The 20,151-nt window shown below is 38.4% G+C and overlaps 1 protein-coding gene across 3 annotated transcripts in view; it reads left to right on the forward strand.

The window, feature by feature from the left end:
- Positions 1-20,151, forward strand: part of mtm1 (myotubularin 1) — a 77,931-nt gene that overhangs the window by 14,228 nt on the left and 43,552 nt on the right. For all 3 annotated transcript variants that reach the window (XM_052021446.1, XM_052021448.1, XM_052021447.1), the window contains exons 4-6: positions 140-234; positions 8,169-8,279; positions 14,644-14,745. In XM_052021446.1, coding sequence (XP_051877406.1) covers positions 140-234; positions 8,169-8,279; positions 14,644-14,745 — 308 coding nt within the window. The remainder of the gene's footprint in view (positions 1-139; positions 235-8,168; positions 8,280-14,643; positions 14,746-20,151) is intronic.

A 20,151-nucleotide genomic window follows, 5' to 3' on the forward strand; every position in this document is an offset into this window, starting at 1 on the left:
CAGTTATTGTTTTGAAATGGTAGTTTTTTAAAAATGTATTTCTCATGTTAGGAGTTTTAAAAAAGTATTTTAGAAGTGTTTTTTTTGTGCTTGCTGGCTTCTAATAGCTAATGTGAGTTGTTATTTCCTTGTTTCATAGAAAAGGAAGTGATCTACATTTGTCACTTTAATGGGCCTAAAAAGGGGGTGGTGCATATTACAAACTACAGGCTTTACTTTAAGAGTATTGAACTGGTAAGTTTGTTTTTATTTTTATTTGTTATAGTAAGTGTTCAGTTTTATTATCTTTCACTGTGGCATGTATGAATGAGGAGATCCCTACCTTTGTGTCTCAAGGTAGCAACCAGCTGTTATTTCTTTAGCTTCCTTGGTGTCATTTTTTTGTCACTAATTTACTGAAACTCCTTGCCTGAAAATCTTCTTCATGGCTACCTCCCAAAAATTCAGACAACTACGTAATTCTAGCAGCCTCTTCCCATAACCACTTGACACTTAAGTCTAACTTTAATCAAGTCTTGAATGTAGTTTACATAAAAAGGGAAAGTTTTCTCTTTTTGCTTCTTCCACCCACCCCTTACTGTCCTGAAGACCTGCCTACCTGCTAAATTAGATGCTGATGGTTCCTGCAGTCTTGAAGTGAGTTGTGCATGTAATTTTTCAAGCATGAGTCTGGGCATTGAGCATTGGAAATCTGTGACAGTGGAACATGTCCAAGTACATTCATTCATGTGGACAATTTAGGGGTCTCTCCAAAGGGGAGTCCTGGCTAAGATCAGCTGACAAAGCGTAGGGTAGGAATGAAGAAACAACTTGCATTTTAAAAGACTTTTTGCAATGAGCCGTGATGCTTTAGGAAAGCATTTTCTTTTTTAAAAAAAGGGTAACAAGCCAAGTGAGATATTTGGCATGTTAACAAAATCTTGGAGAAGGGAATCAGAGTGTGGGTCTGTGGTGACTGAAGTCAGGCGCACCAATGGTAGGTGAAGGGAAAGGGGAATTTAAAAGTCCTGGTATCTAATATTTGTGACTTGATTTCTCTTACCTTTTCTCCCAATCACTATACTATACAGCTTTGGTAACATTCGGCAACAGTCTTCAGCCATGACATTGAATGCTGAAGCAAACTTGGTCAGTTGGTCTGTGAACCCTGGACCTTTCCCCATGCGCTAACCCTGAACTTTCTCTTTATTCATTTCCCATCTGAAGGTGCCAAAGTGATTATTTACATGATTTCAAACAGTGGGTGTGACCAGGCTGATGGGAACATCGCAACTGAGCCTGATTCACTCATCATTGATTAATGTTTACTCTTAAGTAAGATTTCCAATCCCTATGGGATTTACTTGTTGGATGGGGATATGGAGAAAATTGAAAACTGCAGGAAAGAAGGGGTCACTGGTGACCAAGTTAGTCTTAAAGGCAATAGTGAGGGCAGAAAATTTGCCATTTGTATCTGAAACTGAGAATTCATTTATGCTCGAAACAGGAAACTATTGTCAATTCCTTTATGCATCACTAAAGTTTTTTCAAATGGCATCACACTTCCAGCATCTGTGATGTTTTGCTTTTCCGCTGTTTATCTCACAGTTCCAGAATTTTTATTTGTAATCTTGAATGCAAGGAACTTGTTTACATTTTTGATAGTTTTATGTTAGCTTACCATATATATTGATACATCGTTTTGTTCTCATTGTATTTTCTGGAAGTATTCATTGCCACATTGTCAACTGCAAAATTGTGCTTAGCCAAGCAAGTTTTGGGACCAGGAAGCAGAATACTGCAGATGCTGGAAATCTGTAATAATGAGCAGAAAATGCTGTAAATACTTGTGCAAAAGCTGCAGAAAGAAAAAGTTGATGTTTTAGCTCAATTGTCCTTCAATCAGAATTGAGAAAACTTAGATATTTTAATTTGCAGAGAAAGGAGGGATGGTGAGAACAAAGGGTGTATCTGTGATAGGGTGAAGACCGTGAGTTACTCAATGGCAAAGTGGTGGAGGTGTTGGCTGAGAGCAGGCAATGAAGGCTTGTTAATCACATGATCTGTCTGGGGGAAATGTAAATGGCGTAACATGAATGAAAGCAGAGGAGGAGAAGAAAAAAAAATGCTGGAACTGTAAGATGTGTGCCTGTGAAGCAAAGCACTGCAAATGCTGGAAATCTGAAACATAGAACGCTGGAAATGCTCAACAGACCATTGACCTGAAATGTTGACTTTGTTAATCTTGCCATAGATGCTGCCTGATTTGCTGAATAGTTCCAGCATTTTCTGCTTTTGTATACATTTTGAGGATTGTGTTTTGTGGCCTCTAGTAGGGCACTGAGGAGTGTGGAGGAACAAAGGGATCTGGGAGTTCAGATACATAATTCGTAAATTTATAAATGCCAGGCTGCCAAAAGCCTTTTTTACAACCCAGGTAGACAGGGTTGTAAAAAAAGGCTTTTGGCAGCCTGGCATTTATAAATCAAAGTATTGAGTATAGGAGTTGGAATGTTTTGGTGAGGTTGTATAAGTCATTGGTGAGACCAAATTTAGAATATTGTGTGCAATTCTGGTCGCCGAACTACAGGAAGGATGTCAGTAAAATTGAAAGAGTGCAGAGGAGATTTACAAGAATGTTGCCGGGTCTTCAGGAGTTGAGTTACAGGGAAAGATTGAGCATGTTAGGACTTTATTCCTTGGAGCGGAGAAGAATGAGGGGACATATGATTGAGGTTTATAAAATGATAAGGGGCATAGACAGGGTTAATGCAAGTAGGCTCTTTCCACTTAGATTAGGAGAGATAAGTACGAGAGGACATGGCTTTAGGGTGAAAGGGGAACGGTTTAGGGGGAACATTAGAGGGAACTTCTTCACTCAGAGTGGTGGGAGTGTGGAATGGGCTGCCATCTGATGTGGGAAATGCGGGCTCGCTCTTAACTCTTAAGAGTAAATTGGATAGATACATGGACGAGAGAGGTCTGGAGGGGTATGGGCTGGGTGCAGGTAAATGGGACTAGCTGAATAATGTTTCGGCACAGACTAGAAGGGCCGAATGGCCTGTTTTCTGTGCTGTAGTTTTTCTATGGTGGTTTGGCAGCAATATTTAGTACCTTTGCCAAAAGAATCACTGATTGTGGCACATGGATGTGCACTAACACCTGAATTTGAGTGTACTCATCTAAATCTGATCTTCTGTTATGGGTTGCAGAAGTATTTGAATTCAGGTTTCTGATTCCAAGATTAAGAATGTACAGTGGCATGCAAAAGTTTGGGCACCCCTGGTCAAAATTTCTGTTACTGTGAATAGCTAAGCGAGTAAAAGATGACCCAATTTCCAAAAGGCATAAAGTTAAAGATGACACATTCCTTTAATATTTTAAGCAAGATTACTTTTTTTATTTCCATCTTTTACGGTTTCAAAATAACAAAAAAGGAAAAGGGCCCGAAGCAAAAGTTTGGGCACCCTGCATGGTCAGTACTTAGTAACACCCCCTTTGGCAAGTATCACAACTTGTAAACGCTTTCTGTAGCCACCTAAGAGTCTTTCAATTCTTGTTTGAGGGATTTTCTCCTATCCTTCCTTGCAAAAGGCTTCTAGTTCTGAGAGATTCTTGGGCCGTCTTGCAGGCACTGCTCTTTTGAGGTCTGTCCACAGAATTTCAATGATGTTTAGGTCAGGGGACTATGAGGGCCATGGCAAAACCTTCAACTTTGTCTCTTGAGGTAGTCCATTGTGGATTTTGAGGTATGTTTAGGATCGTTATCCTATAGTAGAAGCCATCCTCTTTTCATCTTCACATAGTCTGTAAAAAAAAAAAGCTGATGTTTGCTTCCAGAATTTGCTGGTATTTAATTGAATCATTCTTCCCTCTACCAGTGAAATGTTCCTCGTGCCACTGGCTGCAACACAAGCCCAAAGCATGATCAATCCACCCCCATGCTTAACAGTTGGAGAAGTGTTCTTTTCATGAAATTCTGTACCCTTTTTTCTCCAAACATACCTTTGCTCATTGCGGCCAAAAAGTTCTATTTTAACTTAATCAGTCCATCATTCCAAAATGCATCAGGCTTGTTTAGATGTTCCTTTGCAAACTTCTGACGCTGAATTTTGTGGTGAGGACACAGGAAAGGTTTTCTTCTGATGACTCTTCCATGAAGGTCATATTTATGCAGGTGTCACTGCACAGTGGAACAGTGCACCACCACTCCAGAGTCTGCTGAATCTTCCTGAAGGTCTTTTGCAGTCAAACGGGGGTTTTGATTTGCCTTTCTAGCAATCCTATAAGCAGTTCTCGCGGAAAGTTTTCTTGGTTTTCCAGACCTCAACTTGACCTCCACTGTTCCTGTTAACTGCCATTTCTTAATTACATTATGAACTGAGGAAATGGCTACCTGAAAACGCTTTGCTATCTTCTTGTAGCCTTCTCCTGCTTTGTGGGCGTCATTTATTTTGATTTTCAGAGTGCTAGGCTGCTGCTTAGAGGAGCCCATGGCTGCTGATTGTTGGGACAGGGTTTGAGGAGTCAGGGTATTTATAAAGCTTTGAAATTTGCATCACCTGGCCTTTCCTAATGATGACTATGAACAAGCCATAGTCCTAACAAGCTAATGATCGTCTGAGACCTTGGTAAAAGTTATCTGAGAGCTCATCTCTTGGGGTGCCCAAACTTTTGCATGGTGCTCCTTTCCTTTTTTCACTCTAAAATTGTACAAAAAAAAATACACTAATCTTAAAATGATGAAAAGAATGTTTCATCTTTGACTTTTGGAGATCAGTTCATCTTCTACTCACTTAACTACTGTATATAAATAAACTCATTTGCAGGTGGTGTTGCTCTTAGCTAGGCTGGTAGGAGCATCATAGTCTCCTAATGGATTTATGTTGTTGACCTGAATCTTACTTGTTCCTAAGATGCATGTTCATTATAATGGTTTGGCACTGCCTATGTCGTAGTCAGCCTTCGTTTTACATTTTGAATATTTGAATATCATACAGTTTGTATCATGGTGTCATTTATGTGTAGATGTAGATCTCCTTGTTTTTATTTTGTAATATAGCCAAGAGCCATCCCGCTGAGGTGTCTTTAACTATTGGTCTAATAGTAATCCTGATGTCAAACCAGTGTACATAAACCCCACTCTTAGCTTTATCCCTAACTGAGACCTTGCTGCTGTGGTACAATTTTTTTCAGTTTTAAAAAATGTTCTGCAGAGGCTGTTTCTGCTACACTACAGCATTCCATTCATCAATTTGACGTTTGAACAATGTGTTATATTTTCTTGTAGCGTTGCACTTCACAGTAGTTGTGTTGTTAACCTCTGAGTATTGAAATTTAAGCTACTGTAAAGTATAAGCAGGACTGTTTAAATTGGATTTTATTGTAATAAAGTGTCAGTATGTTATTAATATTAAGCTGTTATCACTGCAGCTGCTGGTGCAAAAGTGAGTGGAGGGGAAAAAACTTCCGAGTTCAGAAATTTCAAAGTCAAAAGGACCAGCAAGGTTATTGAGCAAATTTATGGGTGTCTTAAGAAAATGTATTTCATTTAAGAATGTTAGACTAATAAGTGATAATTGGGATTAAGCTCATTGCCCCACATATAATATGTTTAGAAATTGAGATTGTCATAGTTATACTGGGAAATCTTTGATAAATTGTTCACCAATGGAAACCATAGGATTCATTTAATCTCTGTAATATGGCATGTTGTTGAAATGATACTATTTCATTTGCTGTAAAGCTGTCTGAGTTTAAAATGTTGAAAGAGCTTAATGGTTTAATTTATTCCTTTGTTACCATAGGTTGGAGGAAAAAACTGTTTCATTCTTATGGATTGAACTGGGTATTGAAAATACTGTAAATGTTATGTAGCTTTAGGACTCGGTCCTGTTCTGGAATGTTAATGTTTTTTGTGTAATTATGAACTTGAATAACAAACTATAATGACTGAAACAAGTATCTTTCGCAAGGTGCGTTTTAATGTAGTAAGTTGCTCCCCCCCCACCCCCCCACTGCAGATAATTGACTGTTTTCTGATGATTGGGTTGCATTATTTTATTTCCTTTGCTTTGAGGAACACTAACATGTTTACCATGCTCACCAGAGTTTATAACTGTTAAATTTCCTGGTTATTGCTACAGGATTTTCTAGTCCCCAAATACTTCCATGAGACTTGACAATATCCATGTTTAGCATGTTATAATATGCAGAGCTGCATGAATAGCAAAAAAAAAACTTCCATGTGTTATTAGTGCAGAAACAAATCACCAGTTTGAAAACAGTGTCAATGTAACTCTATTCTTAAACAACATAAATACGTTTAAAGAAGATCAGAGCTTATATTTTATTCCTGTAATTCTTACCTCCTGGTATATTACTCAATTGCTTGCCACTCGTGTGTGCCATCTGACATCCAGTTCCACTAAGGTCAATATGTGACCCAAGACCCAGCTAATTTTTTTGTTTGCCTAATGAAGCAAAATTAAAAATAATTTCTTTTTGCTACCTCGTTGAGAACAGATAACATAGCACAGATCTGAACCACTTGGATTCATACCTCAATTATACATTGGATGAACTCATTGAAATTTGAATCCTCAAATGGTTCATCAGGGCTTGTATTTTAATAGTTGAAATGTATTCTCATCAATACCATTTGTAAAATACATTTCCAGTATTCTTGTACTGAGGTGTAAGCCAGTGAATCTTAAATACAATGAAAACAATTTTATTCTTAAAAATGATTTTCTGAAAATAGTTGCCATAAAAAATGTTAGTGAACTTCCAAAGTAACTATAATGTACTTAGAGGTACAATTAACTTGAAAGGCACTCTGAATACAAATCATTAAACAAAATATGAGCTTTATTTTTTTTACGCTTAATTTTAATTTTCCATTTTTGGTCTGCACGTGAATTCATTAATGATGTTCATCTCTTTAAATGATAAGTGCTTTCCAGTATTTTTAAAGAGATATTGTGTGCAAATGCTCTTGCTTAACCACGAATTACTTCAACCTCCCACCTCAGGGAATTTATCGCACCACTTAATATTTCAAAGTTGGATTAAGATGTTAAAGGGTGATACCTAATCTCAGATTTCCTAGATTTTGTACGATCTGTAGATCGAAAGGGTTTGATGTTCCTAAAGATTAACATAGTCTTCCCCACCCTCCCTCACTGCCTACTCTCCTCTTTCCCCCCACCCCCTGCCACCTCTGGTGTTCATCTCCCCGCCCTTCTCTTGTCATCCCTCATCCCTTGCATTTTCTTCCCACACCGTATGTGCTCCCTTGCAACTTACATAATACAATACTGGAAGTATGCAACAGAATTATTCTTAAGTGTTCAAGATATAATGGTGCAATTCCAGTTGTTCATCCTTTCCCTTGTCCCCGTGCCTTCATTTTCTGTAAGCTGCCTAACACCGATGCTCTTGACTGCTGGAAAGTTTCAAATATTTGCAGTTTACTATAAAATAACCCACTCACAACTGTCATCTTTATTCAAGATGAATGTCTTAAAAAGAATTGTAGAAGTGTGTAGATCATATTTCAATTTTTACCAACTTTGAACATTTTTTTGTAGAAGCTGGTTTCCAGTTGGTTGTTTGGTAATTTAATAAGGGATATAGTAATTTATTAAGGGATACAGTGAATTAAGGAGTACTTAATGGTTTAAAAAGCTTCTCAACTTTTAAGTCATACACGCTTAGATGTTTAATGACATCTTTGGAAAAAGTCTTACTGTATTTAAATCAAATTAATTATTAATTACTACTGGTTTTTGTGTAATCTTTGCTGCCAAATGCTGAAGTTAAGCTGAAGTATTACATACAGGCTGTTTCCTTATAAGGAACAGGTTCCATTTTTACAGATGTACATAACTAGATTTTGTCCATAAGTTAGAAAATACACAACAATCACTTGATATGGCAACCCTGCCTCCACAGTAATGTAATGAAAGGCATTAAAAGCATGCAAGACTGATAAGAAATAACAACTACTAAAGGGAAATTATTCTGCCATTTTGTAGAAAGGAACATATGTTCGCATGTTGGACTTTTGAATTTAATGATGTTGTGGGAGCTTGTTCGTATGTAGGGGGTGTCCAAGAGTCGTAACCTGGGGATGGCCTGTACAGTAGAATGAGTTCAAAACTGTGTAATTATACTTTTCTTTGCAGGATCCTGTGATGACCCTTGATGTCCCACTTGGAGTGATCAGTCGAGTTGAAAAGATAGGTGGGCAGTCAAGCAGAGGTGAAAATTCTTATGGATTGGAAATTACTTGCAAAGTAAGGCTTTTAAAATAAAAACTTAATTATGGGCTACAGTTTGTATTTACACACTAATGTTAAAAATAATTAAAGCACCTGTCTTTGAGCATCATGTACGAGTGAACTTGCTCTGAAACAATCTTTTTTCCTTTTAACTACTATTCTGCCATTGTCACTGCCATCTTGCTGATTGATGGGGTTTACATGTGCATTCAAATGCAGTGTTAACTGACATTTGTCTAACTAGGATTTTTAGGATATTTAGAAGCCTTGAGGGAGTAGTTCTGAATATTTTTTTCCAAATTTGACTGCTGGTTGCAACTGGAGGCTAGTGTGCTTGTTCAAGTTACTTCTGGCTGCACCCTTTACCACCCAGATAGAAAAATGTAGGGGGGGGGGGCTGGGGGGTGGAGTAGTGGGGAGAAGTATAAAACATGGCAGGAAAGTTGAAGGAATGTTGAGTTGTTGAACACTAAGCTGCAAGAAAAACTGGAGCTTTCTAGACTACTTAATCGAATGCAATGTATGCTGAGCTCCCCCTGTTGCCTCAATGGTTAAATACACTGTGGTCATCAGCTGTAAAGATCAGGAATTTTGGAGGCTATTGTAGGATTTTTTGGATTTTTTGTGGCCTTGGGAACATTTTTGCATAATTCCTCAGTCTTAACTGTTGAGTCAGCCCAACCAATCTTGGGTGTGATGATAAGGCCATATAATTTGGCTGAAGTATGTTTCAAGGGGAAGAGTTTGTAGGGTTTATTGGAATTGGATGCTTTGTTTACCATTAGAATAGTTGATGAGTGGTATTTGAGGGGAAATGACTAGGGAAAATAAGGTATAAAGTAGGGTAATTTCATTGGGTGAGGTGCAGAGTAAATGGTCACCTGATTAAAAAGGATTCCAAGTGTTTCTGAATTTACCTCACTGATATTGGGTATGTGGGTATTAGGATGTAAGAGGAGTGTTGGGAGGAGAATTTCAAACAACTAATTCCAGTCATCGTTCCAGTTCAAAAGAATATAAGAAAATATTAGCAGAAGTTGACCACTCTGTCCCTCAAGTTTTCTCTATCATTTAATATGATCATGGCTGATCTGCTCCAGGCCTCACTCCTCTTGTGTGCGCCAGTTACTCATTGCCCTCAATTTCTTGATCTTTCAGAGATTTATCTACTTCATTTTAAAGTATTTATCTTCTTTAAATTCCTCCAATGATCTAGCCTCAAGTTGAGAATTCGATGACCCCACCCTCTGAGAAGTTCCAGTGCACCTCAGTTTTAAATGATTGCTCTATTATTTTGTAACTATGCCCCCTCGTATGATATTCTGCCACTAGTGAAAAGCCACCCTTCCCCACCTCCCTCCCTTTATTCCATGTTCCACCTTCCTGTCCTATCAGATTCCATCATTGTCAGACCTTTGTCACTTGCACCTGTCACCTCCCAGCTTCTGACACCATTCCCACTCTTCCCCCTCCCTGATCTTGCCTATCATCACCGCGCCCCCCCCCCCCCCCCCCCCCAACCTGGATCCACCTATCACCTCCCAGCTCTTGCTACATGCTTCTCTCTCCATCTTTTTGTACTGGCTACCTCCCCTCTAGCTTTTAGTCCAGGTGAAGGGTCTCGACCGGAAACATCGACTGTCCATAGATGCTGCCTGACCTGCTGAGTTCCTTCAGTGTTTTGTGTGTTGCTCCAGATTCCAGCATCTGCAGAATCTTGAGTCTCCATCTTGACATCTATACACATTCTTCTAAACTCCCAAGAATATAGATCTTTCTTTCGCTGCTTTCGGTAGGAGAACCCTCTCTGAAGAATTAGCCTATGCTAGTAAATTCTTTCTTAAATAAGGGGACAAAAATTGTGCACAGTGCTCCAGGTGTGGCCTCACCAATACCCTGTACAATTGTAACAATACTTCCCTATTTCAAAACTCCATTTGCCTTCCTAACCACTTGCTGCACTTGCCTGCTAACTTATTGGAATTTGTGCACAAGAACATCTAGGTCCCTCTGCACTTGGCTCATTTGCAATCTCTCTTCATTTAGATAAAAGTCAGCCTTTTGGTTCCTCTTATCGAAATGCAAGGCCTCATACTTCCCCACGATAAAATCCTACAGGAGCACTTCCTACCTATTTGCAAAGCTAACCTTCATCATGGCTTGACAACTTTGTGATCCCAAGGCCCACAGCCTGAGATCACTTCAACCCTCCTCACGTTTGTGCTTGCACTTTTTAAGCCTTCATTTCTCTCTCCCCCCAACAAAGCCTTGCCCTCTGATTTAAACTTTCCTTTCTGTTCCCACCTGTGGCCTTCCAGAACAGGCCTTTCTATCTAACCACCAGGCTGTCTAAAAGCTGGCAAGACAAACAAAAACAATTCAATTGATATCCTTCCATAAAAAAAATCAACAGGACCTCTATTTGCAAAGGGATGTCTCAGCTGCTACAACACCCCTCTCTCCATAAATATTAGGCATGGTTTTGCTTCAGCCAGTTTTGTGCCACAAAATATTTAATGTAAATTGAGCAGTGAAAGCACGCTAACATTTCTTAAAGGCTAAGTAGTGGAGCGATATGTCTTTAATAGTTCTGGTTATCATCTCACAACTTTCACTTCTCAAGATTGAAGAGTTGGCTTCTGTTAATGTTAAAGCATTTCAGTCTCAACACTTACACAGCCCTGTCCAAGCTTCAGAAAAACAAACTGCCTTGAAGGAAGGGTGCACCAGAAGAATAGGCTTACAAATGGCAGAATTGTTGTTGTGATAATTTTAAATTAGACTCCAAAGAATAATGAGTAAGGCTGAATGTTTTTTTGCTATGTAATATGCCTTTAAACTACTCCTCAAACTGCTGTACTGGTGTTGGAGAGACTGCCTTCTGTTCACTTCAGCTGGAAGCAACATGTTCTTAATTGGATGCAGATGATTGTAAATAATTTCACCAGATTTTAGTGGTAGACCCTGGTGAGAGATGGCTCACCTCCTTTCCTGGTATTTTTTTTCCAAGTAACAAATAAATGCATCCTAAGAGTCGATTTTAAAATTGAGCAGAAAACAGGATATGAGAAAAATAGAGAAGCCTGCAGTTTGAGCAGTCTAGCTTGTATCTCCTGGGACCATGTTCATCCAACATCTGTGCGCTTGTAGTTGAAAATGTATTTTTTTTAAAAATACACTGGACTGTTAAATGTGCAATCTAGCCCATGGTAAGTTAAGGTGTCGGTAAAGTCGACGGTTCTGGGATATATCAGTTCACAGCAAACTGAATCGTATATTTTATTCTTAACATGAAGCTCAAAGTAGTTATTTGCTCTGAAAAGATATTTGAACTTGTTGAGGTGACATTTCTTTTAGAGCTATGCCAGGAATTTGATTGAAATTAAGGAGACTGTCAACGTTTGCTTGCTGTGTATCATCTGATTGAATAGCCTCTTTGTGGTGCAGTTGTGTTTTTTTTTAACAAAGACCTTTTAAAAAAAAATGGCCCTGATTGAAGAAATATTGTGTTATTTCCAGCAAGGTCACCCATGGGCTATTTAACATCTTGTTACATCTGTTGTAAGACAATGGTGTGTTGGTGGAGTCTCCCCCTACAACATGAAATGCCCTAATTCCTCCTCTGAATAATTTGTAATGACAAGTCACGAGTTAACTGTGACTTTGTGGTACTAATGAAAGTGACTTGAAGTGAGTGAAAGAAAGTACCATGAATTGTTTTGCACTAGGTCGGATTTATCAATTGCTGTCGTATTTGAATGTAAATAAGCTTGAGGCATTTGGACATTAAATACAGGTTAGCAGCTCTGCTAAGGAGCCAAGTAAACCTTTAAGTAATCAAACACCTTTTTCACTGTTTCTGTCAAATATCTTGCTAGTCTTCCTTTTCTAAAGGCTGTGACTCTCTGTAGAAGTACAAGTCAACTGGCAGCAGTTGCCCTCTATTTCCTTACCCCAGTTGCCCATCAGTAACGTGTGAATCTTGACCAGATGTTTGATTCATTATGGTGTCTTCTGCCCTCCATCCTATTGTCATCCAACAGAGAGGCCGGTTGGTGATCAGGACTATGGTCACAATTACCCACCCCTTATCCAACATAGATTACTGATCAAACCTTGGATTTTGCTTATTTGTACAGACTTAACCAGTTGACCACATCTTTTTAAAAAAAAATGAAAATATTGAGTGTTGTATGATTTTATTTTTCCTTTCGCAAATTAATTGATTGACTTTTTTTTAAACAAAAACACATTTGCGAATATTGACATGAGATTCTGCAGATGCTGGAATCTGGAACAACACACAGTGCTGGAGGAACATGTTGAGTTTTATTGTCTACTTATTTCATCCTCCTATTACTTTCTTATCTTGATTTATTTAGAACATGGGTTATTTATTGGGCTGGGTTTTTCAATCCATTTGCAGTCCTTGTGGACGTTTGTACTGAGAGTTTCTGTGTGTCAATTATCCAGAAGGCACAACACCCTCTACGGACATCCTTAACAAAAAATATGGACGCACCGTAAACTCCATTCCCTAGTGTTTGACTTGATTATTCTTCCTGACAGCTAAAGAGGTTGTTTTCAGCCTTGGTGCTCTATTTCATATTGCAAAAATCATTTAACCACATCCGTGCCATTATTAAAATCATCTGTTTCTGCCTCTGCAATATCCTTAGGCTCTACCCTATCTCAGTCTCTCTGCTGTTTAGAAACCTATGTTATTTTAGTTCCATTGGCAGCAATGCTTTCAGTTAAGGGAGCCCAAAACTCTAGACTTCTCTTTTGAAAACTCCCAACACCTCTCTATATCCAAGACATATCTTAAAAATCGCAGTGACAACCTCTGATAGTGCTCCTGTACAGTATCTCAGGTCCTTAAATATATATGATAATGAGTTGTAATTGAAGCTTGCAGTTGAAATCATACTTGCAATAGAATAGACAAGTGTAACTTTTATGATGAGTTTAGTCAATACCTCTATGATGAATTCAGGAATTTGACCGCATTAAGTTATTTGAACAGTGAGTCCTTGGTTGAGAAACTATTGCGCTGCATTGCTTCTGGAGGATCATGATCTCTCGGACAACAGCTTACGGATTTCTGTGTCTAACAGTGTGTGCCAGTAGCAGTTGTTATCTGATTTCCACAAGTTAGTTTTCCATTTCTATTTCAAGTCCATTTTCTTCCGATCTTGTCACAATTCTTTCTAGCCTAACATTGAAATCATTAGACACAGTGAACAATCCTTTGAAAGGAAATTTGAAGACGTGGAGTATGTCTTTGGTGAGCAAAGGTGGTGGGTGATTCTCAGCAAGCTCTGGCCATTGACGCAGATTCCACAGCTTCAAGGGTAGAGGATTCTACTGACACACAAACCCCCAAGAGGAAAAAAAACTCATCATCAATCTTAAATGATGGACACCATAGCCTAGTAGTTCCAGACTCCCCCATCTAGGGGAACATCCTCCCAACTTGTACCTGTCAGCCCCTCTAGGGGTCTTGCATGAAATCACCTCCAATGGGAAGAACTCATTTGTCCTTTGAATAGTGCCATGGAGTCATTAATGTCCACTTGAGGAGAAAATAAACTTAGTTTAATGTCTTGAGCAGAAGAGCATTTCAGTACTGCATGTGTTACAGTGGAATACGTGCTCAAGTCTCTGGAGCAGAATTTAAACCAACATGGGGGGGCACGGTAGCGTAGTGGTTAGTGAGACGCTATTACAGTGCCAGCGATCAGGGTTTGATTCCCGTCGCTGTCTGTAAGGAGTTTGTACGTTCTACCGTGTCTGCGTGGTTTCCTCCAGGTACCCCGGTTTCCTCCCACATTGCAAAGACGTACGGGTAGGTTAATTTGGGTTTTTAAAAAAAGGGCGGCGTGGACTTGTTGGGCCGGAAGGGCCTGTTACCACGCTGTAAATAAAAAAATTAAAAAAAAAATGCATAGTAATTAAGGAAGTTTGTTTAAAAATTCAACTTTTTCTCCATTTGATACCTCCTTCCCCCCCGCCCCCCCCCCCCCCCGATCGTAATTAAAATAATCTTGAAGGATTTTGTTTACACTATTCAATTCCTTAATCTATTTGCAGATTTTTTTCTTTCATTCCAAGAATTCGGGGATCTGTAATACAATCCGTGTTTACTATTTGATCTCTAACATACACTGTTGCTGTAATATTCTGTGTGTAATTTACAATGAAACAGTTATGGGAGGTAGTTTTTTCATTATCTTACAAAGCCTCAATTTCAAGCTTGAAGATTAATCTGTTTGCATCATCATAGCTTTGAAGAGCCATTACAGTGTTCTATCTTTTGTATCTAGGCTGTCCTGCATCTATTGCACACTGTGATATAGCTGCTTTTCACTTTTCACAGGATATGCGAAACCTGAGGTTTGCTCTCAAACAGGAAGGTCGCAGCAGAAAGTCCATGTTTGAGAATCTTACAAAACATGCATTTCCTATGTCAAGTGGCTTGGTAAGGAATTCTATTGTTAATATACTCTGCCAATAAATAAATTGTAAGATTAATCCAGATTGAATATAATGACCATATATGATCCCAGTTCCATTTAGATTGCTTGAGCAAAAGCTTAAATCGTAAAATGGAAGCCTTTAATCGAAAGGTTTGCCATTGCAGTGTTGATGGGTAGTTTCCATTTGATTGCTGTAGATTTGAAACTCCAAAACTACTCATCTAAAATGTTTGTATTTTCTAAATTCAAAGCTTATTTATAGTTCTTCTTGTGAGATGGTCTCATCTTTAAGAAGAAAAGGTGCATTGGCTTTGAGGTCACTGGCTTATCATATCTATGTTCTTCCAGAGCATCAATGAAAGATGTATAAATAATAGCAATGTGTTGTAATATCTGCTTGTTGTTTCACCATTTTTATCAAAAATGAATTTGTACTTGATACTTTGATTATTCTAGTTAAAGTGAAATGTTTCGTATTTTAATTCATAATTTTATGAATGTTTCCTGGATTAGGAGGAGGGTTCACTTTGCAAGTGCACAACATCTTTGATAAATTAATTTTGCAGGCAACAAAGACATTTGCTTGAAGGTGGTCCTGTTTATTTGTTCAGATTTGGTTTCCCAAGTAATTGGCTTTGTTATCAGCAGAATCATCACTATATTAACAATTTATTCAGTTCAACTTTTCCTAAGGAAGGCAAAATTGTCTTCATATTACAACCATGCTTTAAAAAGGTAAGGTCTCCCTTAAATTTTTTAATCATGCATTGATAGTGTTAAACATTTAAGGAAAAAGCTACATCAAATCTTGGCCATCTTAAAACAAACCTGCATAAGAGGAAACTGTGCAGGAACATGTGTTATAAAGCTGCTTTTAAAGAAAATGTATTGGCTCATATGGGAAGAGTACTGGAAAATGGCAATGTGTAAGAATGAAACCTCAAGCAAGATCTGAATTCAGCACGGGTAAGAAAGGTTAAGTGGCCCTCCTGTGTGAAAATATCTCCAGTTTCTTTTGGATAGCTGCTGTGCAAGCATTCTTCTGATACTCTAGTATCTTAGAATAGTAATTTGCATACTCTGTTCTCTCCTGCATCCTGTTGCAATAGTATGCCTTGCTGCTCAAGATGCACAAAATGTTGTACAGGTGCTTCTCAGTAATTTAATGTAAAAACGGGGTTATTTATCCATTTTCTTCTGATTAATGAGTGAAATCAGTGGAGGTTTGGAAGTGAGATACTTAACCTGACTAGCATGTTTAGTGTATAAACAAAATGTTTGGGGGAAAAAAATGTTGTCATTGACTGGTGATGTATGTTGTAGCTATTTCAGTGGCTTTTCACTATTTGGACTTGCATTTAAATGCAATTCTGATAAACTTACCATTGAGGAATAGGCATTTGGTATAAATTGGCATCTTGCTTAGTAGGGCATTAAAGAGCTAGTATATTAATACACCTGAGTATTAGATAAACTATAATGTTTAGTGGTGCCAGATCTTTCAGTACTGCTGTGTGTTCATTTTAATTAGTGGTAAGTTTCCATTTGCTCACAATGGCATGTTTCAATTATTACAGAAACAAAGGTATATTTAAACTCGGACCATTTTCCAATGTGTAATTAATAAGAAAAAAAGTCTGAAAATGGTGTCAGAATCAGGTATCACTGACCAATGTTGTGAATGTCATTTTGTGGCAGCAGTACAGTCCAAGACATAAAGATATAAAAATTACTATAAGTTATAAAAATAAATAAATAGTGCAAAAGAGGAATAACAAGGTAATGTTCATGGGCTGTTCAGAAATCATTATATAACAATGAAATCAATTAACTTGTTAGTTTGCCAGTGATTTTTATGGTCTTTCCCCGTATTTGTTCTGACCTGAATTTCTTTTCCACAACTGTCCAAATTAGTGTTGCTTCCTTCCACTTTTAACACCACCTATCTTGAAATCCATGCTTCAATGGCAGGATGCACAATTGTAGTTGTGGCCCGTCTGCAGAAATAGCTGTAACAATCAAGTTGATTGTTAGGCATCTCCAGATAATTTTGAGGGTCAACCAAATGAAATGAGACTGGGGTGGTTTGTCCAGACATGGTAGGGGTGCTAGGATACCTCACATTGATGCTTTCTCACTTGAGCATCATGCAAAATGCAACACCTCACCTTTGTCCAGATTAAACTCTATCTGCCATTTCTCTGTCCAAATTTCCAACTGAAGTATACCCTGTTGTATTATTTGACAACCTTCCTCACCATCCACAGCTCCTCCAATTAACATCATGTCCTCACCTGAGAGGGCAGGTATCTCATTCTAAAGATGGTGTCTCTAATTGCTGTGCTCCCTCAGTGCTGCACTGGAGGTGGTCGTGATATTTGTACCCAAGCCTTTGGGACACAGCAATGTATTCTTGTACGTCCTACTTAATGTGCTAAAATGTCACGACATGTTTCAGACTGATGTGAATGAATAATAGAAATCATTTTGCAATGAGTGATAAGCAAGTTGAATTCACTATCACAAACCATTGATTTGATTTTGAAAGCGAAACATCATCTCTGCTTAGTCCTAATCCCTTTAGAGAATTGGGAAAAATCACAGATCTGATGAGAAGTATTACCTATTTTTGTGTTGAAGCATTTTATAATTATATTTATAAAATTAAAGTGCCCCACAGTTCCCCTGGTTTTTGGTTGGGTTGCTCTCCAGTGACCTCTGCTGGAAGTAGGTGTGAATATGAAGCCTCCACAGTGATGTGAAAAATGGCAGGATGGATGATCAACTGAAGAGCAGACTGCCTTTAGTTGATTTTATGTAAGATGAGGAATCTAACCAAAAATGCCTCTCATCTCAGCAAATAAAAGTATAAAAATACTGCAAACACTTATTGGGTGAGGGAGCGTCAGTGGAGTGAAACAGAACATAGAACAGTACAGTGAAGAACACGCCCTTCGGCCCAAAATGTTGTGCCGACATAGCTAATCCCTCCTACCAACAGAATGCCCATATCCCTCTATTTTGCTCTCATTCATGTGCCTATCCAAGCCCCTCTTAAAAGCCCCCAAAGAATTTGCCTCCACCACCCTATCAGGCAACACAGAGTTAATGTTTTGGGCTTTGTAGTGTAAAGAATTTTCTGGAAGGCTAACAAGTTCGAGGATATAGGGGTGGGGGCAGGGGCTGAGGGATTTGTCTTTTTAACAAAATTTCCAAGCCACTGTGAGGCAGTGATTTGAGTCAAAAACTAATTACTTTTAAACCTTTGGCAAGCCCAGAGCAACAAGAGGTATATGTGCAGTCATCTGTAAAGCAAAGTGAGCTCAGGTTGTACTGTTAATACTGAAACATGCTGTGGTGCCAACATATTGATGTCAGTGCTTCACATATTCATTGAAAGGTGTAGAATGTAGAGCTGCATCCATAAATCTTTGGTAAGCTGTCCTTTGTTATACTTCATGCTTGTTAGACATCCTGTTAGATGCTGGTACATGGGGATGCTGTGTGTAAACAGTATGCAAAACCAGAGGGAATGTCATTGGGGCACAGAGTTTGTTTTAATGGAAATGAATATTTAAAAAAAATGCAGATGCTGGAAATCTGAAACCAAACTAGAAAATGCTAGAAATACTCAGAAGGTCAGACAGCATCTGAGAAGAGGGCAGCACAGCAGTATTGTTGCTGCCTTGCTGCTTTATTCAATCCTGACCTTCAGTGATATCTGTATGGAGTTTGCATGGTTTCCCAGGTGCTCCAGTTTCCAGTGCAGGGTTGATAGGTTAATTGGCTACTGTAAATTATTCTCAGTGTAGGTGATAGGACAAGTAGAGTGAAATTGTTGCACATGCAAGAGAGTAGGATGCAAGAAGCTAGCCTCTCTCTGAGGGTCAGCATTGACTTGATGGCTCAGTGACGATCACCTACCTTCGGAAAAATAAGAGTTAACCTCTGACAATGAGGCTTCAACTTGAAACGTTGACTGTGTTTCTCTTTACATGATATTGCCTAAGCTGCCAAATGTTTCTAGTATTTTTCTCTCTGTATCTTGTTAATGTGATGAGATGCACTGAGTAGAGAGAAATGGTCTTTCTCGTGATTGAAGTTTCTGGTACAAGATGAAATACAAGAGGCAGGAGAAGAAAAGATGAATCTTTCTATCCTGCTGGTAATTGAGATGCTGTGGAGTGCACCACCAATCTTGTTGACTCAAAGGTTGTGGGGGCATTTCAGAAGTTGCATGGCTGAAGGAGTGGGGAGTTGTGCAGGTGAGGTTATGGCCCTCTGAAGTACTTGCTGCACCTGCCACAAGAGACTCAGATTCTCATCACTTGCTCCATTCCAGCTAAGCCCCACTTACTGCTGATTTTAAACGATTGAAAAGTGAACCTTTTTATATAACATGTAGCTCTACATATTTGTACATTGCATTTTGATAATTTTCATGTTGGGTCTTTATCATTTTCTATTTTGTATATTATGTAAGATGTAGTTAAAATATTATAATCAAATTCTGGTTAATATTTTCCCTTTATCGGAGCAAATGGTTTCATGGTACATTAAGTATGATCTCGAATTGCTTGCAAACAAGTCCTCTGCATTTAGCTGTTGCAGTAGTTCATTTAAGTTCTTGCAATTTGCAAAGTCAAGTTGAGGTCCTTTCAGGGGTTAGGACAAATCACATTTATTTTAACATTAGTTTTCTCAGTATCTGAGCTTTTGTATAAAATTACACAGTAGTGGTAACGAGTTGGCATTATCCCATGTTATCCTGCGCAGTTTGAGGCCAGGTAGGGGTAATAAAGGAGAATCAGGAAGAACAGAAGATTAAGTCATGGGTTAAAATGCTATACTTGCAAGTTTTAACTAACAATCTGACTTCTTGTTTTAATTTTGGAATTTTGAAGTGTTTTCAATTATTGACTAAGTTATGTCAGAAGTTTTATATTAAAATGGAAGCTATTGTTAAGTGGTTGTGTATAATGACTTTCTTGCACTTTCGGCCAACAGATCCGAACGGCAGTTAACTCCCATACAATTTTTTGTTTAAAAATGTGAAGATTTCCTTTGTTGCTATTAACAGCATTTCTATCAGCAATAACTTGCAATCCTGTAGTGGTGTTGATGTTCCAAGGTTTTCACAGGAGAATTACCAAAGTCAATTTGATGTCCTGCCGATAAAGAGAGATTATAGCAGGTGAATTTAAGGTTGTTTAGAGGTAAACTATAAGGAGTGTTTTAAAGGGGGAGACAAAGGTATAGAGAAGGGAAGATATGATTTCATTATGCACTGTGATCCTGAAAGCGTCCCTCTTATTTATCAGGCAGCATTACTAAGATTTGCTGGAAAATACATTCTTTAGCAGTTTGGTGTCTTTGTATTCTTATCCTTCAAAATCTTTTGTAAACGG

The sequence above is a fragment of the Pristis pectinata genome, chromosome 8, assembly GCF_009764475.1.
Source record: "Pristis pectinata isolate sPriPec2 chromosome 8, sPriPec2.1.pri, whole genome shotgun sequence".
Taxonomy (NCBI): Eukaryota; Metazoa; Chordata; class Chondrichthyes; order Rhinopristiformes; family Pristidae; genus Pristis; species Pristis pectinata.